The sequence below is a fragment of the Stegostoma tigrinum genome, chromosome 7 (genome assembly GCF_030684315.1).
Source record: "Stegostoma tigrinum isolate sSteTig4 chromosome 7, sSteTig4.hap1, whole genome shotgun sequence".
In the NCBI taxonomy this organism is placed as follows: Eukaryota; Metazoa; Chordata; class Chondrichthyes; order Orectolobiformes; family Stegostomatidae; genus Stegostoma; species Stegostoma tigrinum.
In genome coordinates this window covers 44,436,828-44,445,531 of record NC_081360.1, presented here as the reverse complement: position 1 = coordinate 44,445,531, position 8,704 = coordinate 44,436,828, and the positions used below count along the sequence as shown (strand labels likewise).

The 8,704-nt window shown below is 40.7% G+C and overlaps 1 protein-coding gene across 1 annotated transcript in view; it reads right to left on the bottom strand.

Moving 5' to 3' along the window:
• Positions 1 to 7,281: 7,281 nt before the first annotated feature.
• ttn.2 (titin, tandem duplicate 2) overlaps positions 7,282 to 8,704 on the bottom strand; it is a 339,406-nt gene continuing 337,983 nt past the window's right edge. The window contains exon 281 of the mRNA XM_059647196.1: positions 7,282 to 8,635. Within this exon, the coding sequence (XP_059503179.1) occupies positions 8,337 to 8,635 (299 nt within the window). The 3' untranslated portion in view covers positions 7,282 to 8,336. The remainder of the gene's footprint in view (positions 8,636 to 8,704) is intronic.

Below are 8,704 nucleotides of genomic sequence, written 5' to 3'. Positions count from 1 at the left end.
ATCTATCCTTTTCCCCTCTACTTCATCTGCATGCTGTGAAATGGTAGTATTGTCTGAAAACATAGCATGAGTTTTCACCTCAGTCCGAAAGATTTCCAGTTCCTCTTCACCAAATCTCTTAGCGACTATACTGTCACTAATTCATGAGCCCGTTTGTTGGATCGAAGTTTCCATTACAAACTCTGTTCTGTAGCTATTAATTCTGCAGTTCTCCCTGGTAACTGTTTTTGAGCCCAAGCCAGATTTTTCAAAACCTTGCTATCACATTTGACAAAAGTGAGTATGTATTTGGCCAGTATGATTGTCTGTTTGAAGTTCATTGACAGTTTCTGATTTCAACTCTGCCTCAGCTCATCTGCTATTCAGCCTGTTATCCGTGCATTTGTTGTCATTACATTCACTCATTACGATGCGGTACAGGGCAACTGCCTACACAATTCTCTATAGTTTTGCTGTACTGCCCATGGCCTTAATCACAACAAGGTCTGATCACATACACATCATCTGTTCAGCAGTGATTTGATTGTAACATTTTTATCCTTGGCCTTTAATTCCTCCTTGCCTGTGCAATTCTCTATTTCTGTAAGTGATAATGGGAACTGCAGATGCTGGAGAATCCAAGATAATGAAATGTGAGGCTGGATGAACACAGTAGGCCCAGCAGCATCTCAGGAGCACAAAAGCTGACGTTTCGGGCCTAGACCCTTCTTCAGAGAGGGGGATGGGGTGATGGTTCTGGAATAAATAGGGAGAGGGGGGGAGGCGGACCGAAGATGGAGAGTAAAGAAGATAGGTGGAGAGAGTATAGGTGGGGAGGTAGGGAGGGGATAGGTCAGTCCAGGGAAGACGGACAGGTCAAGGAGGTGGGATGAAGTTGGTAGGTAGGAGATGGAGGTGCGGCTTGGGGTGGGAGGAAGGGATGGGTGAGAGGAAGAACAGGTTAGGGAGGCAGAGACAGGTTGGACTGGTTATGGGATGCAGTGGGTGGAGGGGAAGCTGGTGAAGTCCACTTTGATACCATTGGGCTTCAGGGTTCCCAAGTGGAATATGAGTTGCTGTTCCTGCAACCTTCGGGTGACATCATTGTGGCACTGCAGGAGGCCCATGAGTAAGTTCCTCCGCCTTAACAAGATTTAATTTTGGTCTTATGAGATCCATGATTTTAATTACCCCACTAATGGTTAGTCACACTTGCAACTACTTACACACTTGGATGAAGAACTCTTCCCTTCTACCTCACTGCCTGTTACTGTTTAGTCTTAACAAAAGTCTAAAAAGCACAACCACTTTGACCAAGCTTTTGGCATTCTGCTCTCAAACAGTCTTAAATGACAGTATTTGACATCAAGCTAAATAACTCTCCTTGGGTTATTTAAGAATGTTGGAGGTGCAATTAGATACAAATGTTGATATAAAAGCACTGAACTATCTGCTGTGGTGTCCTTTTGTTGGCAGCTGCCTCCTGTTCCACTTTGTGTAGTTTTTTTTTCCCCCAGGCACTTTCAAGATGAGGAAGCAGCAAGCCTTTCTTTGTAATACATTTCATGAATGATTCACAATAACATTCATGACTCTGGCTGAACCTTAGTGCATTACCAGTGTCCCTAAACAAAGCATCAGAATGCCTAAAATGTGCAGTTTTTGTGGCTGAATAAATAACTGCACCTCCCAGTCGCAAACCATTTCAACTCCCCCTCCCATTCCTCAGACGACACGTCCATCCTGGGCCTCCTGCAGTGCCACAATGATGCCACCTCAAGGTTGCAGGAACAGCAACTCATATTCCGCTTGGGAACCCTGCAGCCCAATGGTATCAATGTGGATTTCACAAGCTTCAAAATCTCCCCTCCCCCCCACTGCATCCCAAAACCAGCCCAGCTCGTACCCGCCTCCCTAACCTGTTCTTCCTCTCACCTATCCCCTCCTCCCACCTCAAGCCGCACCTCCATTTCCTACCTACTAACCCCATCCTGACCCCTTGACCTGTCCGTCCTCCCCGGACTGACCGATCTCCTCCCTACCTCCCCACCTATACTCTCCTCTCCACCTATCTTCACCTCTATCCATCTTCAGTCCGCCTCCCCCTCTCCCTATTTATTTCAGAATCCTCTCCCCATCCCCCTTTTCTGATGAAGGGTCTAGGCCCGAAACGTCAGCTTTTGTGCTCCTGAGATGCTGCTTGGCCTGCTGTGTTCATCCAGCTCCACACGTTACGTGGGCCTTAATTGTATCTGTTTCACTTCTCCTTTTGCGTAATATCTGAATGAAGGAGATAGCCATGGTAATCACTTCACTAATGTGGTGCAAAACCTGAAGTAATGTGAGCTGTCATGGTTGATAATCACATTGATTGGGGTCACTGTTTCTCAGTGATGTGCTGTGGATATTCTGTAGTTGTATTTCAGTGGAATACAAGTTCTTTCTGTATGGTGATATTCAAGTGATCCAGCTGTTTTGAAGGACAACAGGTATGTGGGAATGCCACTGCCTGCAAATTGTCTTTCAAGTCACATACCTTAATTGTTAGGTCAAAACTTAGAACAGCCATTACATTACATTTTTTTTTCCATTATACAGACTGCAGTAGTTGAAGTCAGCAGCTTGCTACCACATTCCTCTGAGCAATCGGGGACAAGCAGTAACTTTTTGTCTTTGGCCAAATATTTGTTGGTTATTATGGATTTCTGTATCTGCATGTCTTTTTATTGGAAGAAAATTAACTGCATGAGCTGACTGGCTAACCTGGCACAGATCATCCAATTTTCAGCCAGCAACATCAAGGTGCAAAGAGACTTAAGGCAGTGGTAACAGACTGGAACGACTAATTCTCCTGAAGGCTGGTGTACTGGTTAGTATTTAGTCTATTTAGCTAAAGAAGTACCAGTGCAATCTGCAAAGTACTTTAAAATCCAAGGAAAAACTATCAATCTTCTCTGCAAAAGATGATCTAGCAAACAGGAGCCTCTGTAAATGCTCAGCTTTGACAAGCATTTAACAGTGGCAGAATAATTTTTAAAAGGATGGGGATTTTGACTTTTATGTAGATTGATAAAAGTGAATGCATATGCATATTATTTCTTTGAAGTTTAAAAGACTTGAAGAATGGCATAAAAAATGAGCTTTGTGAAATTGAAGGTAAATAACTATCCTGGTTATTAAATTAGCTAAGCTCCAGGATTCCATGAGTAAGGATAAGGGTAGGATGTTGCTTTGATATATTACAAGGACGTGCTGAAGCCACAACTAATCACTATGTTCGTAGCAACTTGGATGTATCCAGATTTTCCAATAGAATAGGCATCACAAAGTCACCATTTGTTGCCTACCCCCAAAATACCCTTGGGAATTTATTTTTGAATCATCTTCTTGAACTGCTGTAGGCCATGGGTTGATTTGCAATATAGTTGAAAAGAGAGTATCAGGATTTTGACACAGTTACAGTGGGGGACTGGTAATGCAGTTCCAAATCAAGACGGTGTGTAACTTGGATGGAGTCCTACAGATGGTGGAATGTGGTATAGGTTTAATGGATTAGTTAATTTGTACCTGTCCGCAGCTTTCTCATGAGAATACCTGATTTTGAGGTACCACTAGTGAGAGCAAGAATCAACTTGCCTATGTCAATGTCCTGTGAACTCTGTAAGACCAATGCAAGTTGTGTTTTGTTCTGAATATGGATTTGACAGTTTACTTAAGAACATTGACTTGCATATTCTGCACAATACGGGAAAGTGTGAATTATGAATGTCTCTGAATGTGATGGTGGTGAAATACCTAAAGTAACCACACAATGTGATAATGTTGAATATTTAGCCATAGGTAATAAGTGATTCTGCTCATTCTTGTCTATTAAATTATATGCAGCACAATTCTTTTTGTAACTTGAAGTCCCTGAAATCATCGTAATACATCTGTAGCTTTAAATTTGAGATAATCATAAATACTGATGCAAATTTCAACTTGCATGTAATTTATGTTCACTAAGATTATTCTGTAGTAACTAGTAAATTACAGTGTAGTGACTTATAAAAACACTGGAACAGCTGCAGGCAGTTCATCCCCATAAGTTTGTTTTGCTACTCAATAAGAATATTGCTGTTTAAGATGATAAAAAATCAATTGCAATAATTGTTACATATTCCCTTAATACCTTTATTGACAGAAAGCTAAGGAAATAATTAATACTTCTGTATGCTCCAACAGAATATATGAAGACATTAATGAACTTGTAGAATTGGTATGTAATTGACAAATTGGGTTCTGAAGAAGGGTCACTGGACCTGAAATGTTAACTCTGATTTCTCTCCACAGATGATGCTAGACCTGCTGAGCTTTTCCAGCAATTTCTGTTAATGTATGATTTCAAGCATACACAGTTCTTTGTTTTTTATATAATTGACAAATTAACTTCAATATAGATAGGTTGGAGATGGTACACTTTAGTGGGAAGAGGTCATATAGCCTCAAAAAGTAATTGTCTGAATGGGGTGGGGAAGCAAAAGTCCTGAACAGTACTGTTGGACTTGTAACTTTTTCTCTTTACAAACGCTTCCAGAACTTCTGAGTTTCTCCAGCAATCTCCCTGCTGTAGGAAGAATGGCTGGGGTAGTCTGGTCTGGTTGTTGTGAGTGGGCTGCGTGTGCCAGGTGGTAGGGTAAGGGGTAGGATTGAGAGCAGAATGATTTTGGGCTGGAGGGAGTGAAGTTCAAATCAGGGGCTGAGGGTTTTAGTTGAGGGTGTGTTAAGAATAGGATATGTTGAATAGTTACTCAGGAGTTAGAGATTTAATAGACTAAACATTCTCTGAGAAACTGCCTCACTTAATTTCAGTTGAATCCCTCTAAATTCTCTGATTTAAGTGGACAGTTTCAAAGTGTCCCAGGGGTAGAGGGATTGGCCAGCGGAATTTCCAATTTCTCAGACAATTCCTTCGGAACGTGCTACCGTGGAGTCTCTCTGCAAGATTTACAATAGCTTTTTGAGGGAGAGGTTTAAATCTCTACAACCTTTCTTTGATGGTATAATACTCCTTCATTCCAATCTCAGAGGGTATTTTTATCCAAACCCTTAATTAGACAATTAGATCTCCTTTTAACCTGTTAGTGTACATATATATTGACAGGATCCTATGAAATCTATCCTCCATTGACTGCTTTGGTCTGTGTATCTTTTTAGTGAAAATGTGTTCACTCCAAACCACTATGCTGTTTCTAAGCTGTGTTCTAATTAGGCATGTGTCATAACATCCAACTCTTTATATTTTAGGCCCCTGTGGTAAAGGCTATCATTCCATCCGCTTGATAAATTATATTTTCAAAAATCTTTAAGGAATATCGGAATACCTATCCCCAAATTTCTAAGCTGTTCCACACTCCTTACCAGGCAAACAATCTTGTCTTTTTCTTTATAAGCAAACTGGGTGACTTCCCACTTCTGCATGTCAAATTCCACCTGCCAGTTTTATCCACTCTGTAATATGTCACTAGCCCCTTGCTCCCATTTATGTTACTCACTGTGTCACCTAACTTAATGCTAACAGCAGGGTTAGAGGCATTGTTAGTAAAATAATTATGCATAACTGGTGAAGCCCCATTGTGGATCTCTGGAGAAGCCTTTAGTCATATACTGCCAAGTGGATTATTTCTACTCTTATTAGCAGGTTTACTTCAATTCCATGTGTTTCCGTTTTTGCTGAGAGTCAATTGTTGGAGGCCATTAAATGCATTCTGGAAGCTATATAACTATACGTTGCTAAGCCCAGCAGGGGATGGGTTTGCGAGAGAGACCAGAGAGGAGGGAGCAACTGTTGATACCAAACACTTGGATGATGGAGCACCCAAGGTGGAAAGGGCTTCTTGCAGAAGATGTCCCCACCTTTTGGAAAAAAAAATTTATGGGATGTGTGTGTGTTGCTACCTAGGCCAACATTTATTACTCATCCTTAATTGCCCAGAGGGCAGTTAAGAATCAACTACATTGTAATAGGTCTGGCATCACAGGTAGGCCAGACCAGGTAAGGGTGGTCCTACCTTCCCAGAGGACATAAATGAACCTGATGTTTTTTCCAACAATCGACAATGAAGAATGGTCATCTTTGATTCCCCAAACCCACCCCCCCCACCCACCAACCACAAGGCCTTAGCAGGGAGACCTAGGATGAGCAACATTGAGGTTAGACAGGAAAGGCACCTAAATTGAGATTCAAAAAGCTCAGTTGGGGCAAGGATATGCAGACCATCCTGGTCCACATTTGCTCATTGTCAAGCTACAGAACAATCAGATACAGGCAAATAAGCAGCAGGAGCTTGTTCAGGGAAATTTAAACTCCCCTCCCCCACCTGCAAATCTGCTCATAGGGGACTGAAAAACTTAACTTTAAAAAGCATGGAAAATAAAGCAAAGTTCATGTGAACTACATTATTTTGTGAATTCTGTTTCTATTCTGCTATAAATTTTGAAGTTACTAAATTTGTTAAGAACATAGAACATAGAGCATTACAGCACAGTACAGGCCCTTCGGCCCTCGATCTTGTGCCGACCTGTCATGCCGATCTCAAGCCCATCTAACCTGCACTATTCCATGTACGCCCATATGCTTATCCAATGGCGACTTAAATGTACCTAAAGTTGGCAAATCTACGACCGTTGCAGGCAAAGCGTTCCATTCCCTTACTACTCTCTGAGTAAAGAAACTACCTCTGACATCTGTCCTATATCTTTCGCCCCTCAATTTAAAGCTATGCCCCCTCGTGTTCGCCGTCACCATCCGAGGAAAAAGGCTCTCCCTATCCACCCTATCTGATCCTCTGATTATTTTATATGTCTCAATCAAGTCACCTCTCAACCTTCTTCTCTCTAATGAAAACAGCCTCGAGTCCCTCAGCCATTCATTCTAAGACCTTCCCTCTATACCAGGCAACATCCTAGTAAATCTCCTCTGCACCCTTTTTAAAGCTTCCACATCCTTCTTATAATGCGGTGACCAGAACTGTACGCAATACTCCAAGTGCGGCCGCACCAGAGTTTTGTACAGCTTCACCATAAACTCTTGGTTCCGGAACTCGATCCCTCTATTAATCAAAGCTAAAACACTGTATGCCTTCTTAACGGCCCTGTCACCCTGGGTGGCGACTTTCAAGGATCTGTGTTCATGGACACCGAGATCTCTCTGCTCATCCATACTACTAAGCATCTTACCATTAGCCCTGTAACTATTTTGTATGCTTTGCATCTGTTACACTTTCAGTTGATTGAAGTCACACACAATAAGAAAGAAAACACTTGTAGGTGCAGAAAGCATGCTTTATTTCACAATCAGAATTCAATTTTACTTTACTAATTCTCAAGGAGGCTCAACAAAATTGAATAAACACTACTAATTTCTCTAAATAAAGTTACTGCATTGGGCAATAAAATGTTGGAGCACAAAGACACTTTTGTCATAATGGTTACTTTCTGTTACTTATGCCCTTAACACAGATAACATGAAATAAAATTCTACAATTATCACACAAAGTCAGTGCACTCCATGGATAATCTGAACCTCCTTGAGTTAGCACTATTTCCACATAGGAGTAATTGGAACAGTTTGGTGGTGAGGGTATGGCCAGGTTGATGTTATTTTTCATTCAAACTGCCCAAATAGTTACTATGTTGGAAACAGTGCACATTAAAGATGGTAATACAAAGTAATGGCCGCTAGTACTTTGTATTCATAGTTAACCATCTTTGTCTTTAATAAATAGTAATATGACATAGTCGGTTCATTGGCTAAAGTCTTGTGATGTTATTTGCAGGAGGGTATATGTAAATAGCACCACAGACGTAACCTTCTAATTCCACAAATTTGTATTGCACGTATCCAGGTACTGTGCATTGTATCATCTTTTGGGTTCAGGTTGTCATCAGCAGGGAGCCTCTCTACCTGCTGAGGTATTCTTAGACATCAACATTTTGTTGAGGCGCAAATTTTTGTTCCAAGTTGAACAAGGTAGTCGTCCAATTCAAACTTTCCCCTGCCAACAATCTGTTTCAAAAGTTCCATTAAAAATCTCATAAAACACAAGGTACAAAACTTGCATAACCGTTTAGTTCGGCTATATACAGTATGTACATGTCACAGAAAATGGTTAAAAATTCCTAAATCCAAGTGCAATAATTCCATAGTGCACAATCTACCATTTGTTTCGATATTGTCTAGTTTGGTATAAATGCACAATGTCAAGTCAGGTAAAAAAATATTTAAAATAATATATACAAGTCAGAAATTCAAGTTCATAACAGTTAAGGTATCTATTTTGAAGTTTAATCAATGGCATGTCAGTGAATTCAAATCCTTAAACTGATCTAATTTTAATATTTACAGTGGCAGAATCTGATCCAAATTCATTTGTGAGTCTTAGAGTGTAGCGTCCTGCATCATTTTCTTTGACATCTGTAATAATGAGTGTTGTTAGATCATCTGTTGTTTCAATGTGAAATCTGCCACCATCCTCATCATCAGAAAGAGGTTTTCCCCCACGTGACCATTTTACTTCAGGTATAGGATCACCAGAGAAAGCACAGGCCACTGTTAAAACCTTTCCTTTCTCAATGGTGATATCCGATGGTAAAGCTTCAATTTTAGGAGAAGTTCCTATAAGAAGAAAAACAACAAACAAGTTAGTATTTATTTTCTAGCATGCTGTCAGAATAAAGGTGGATA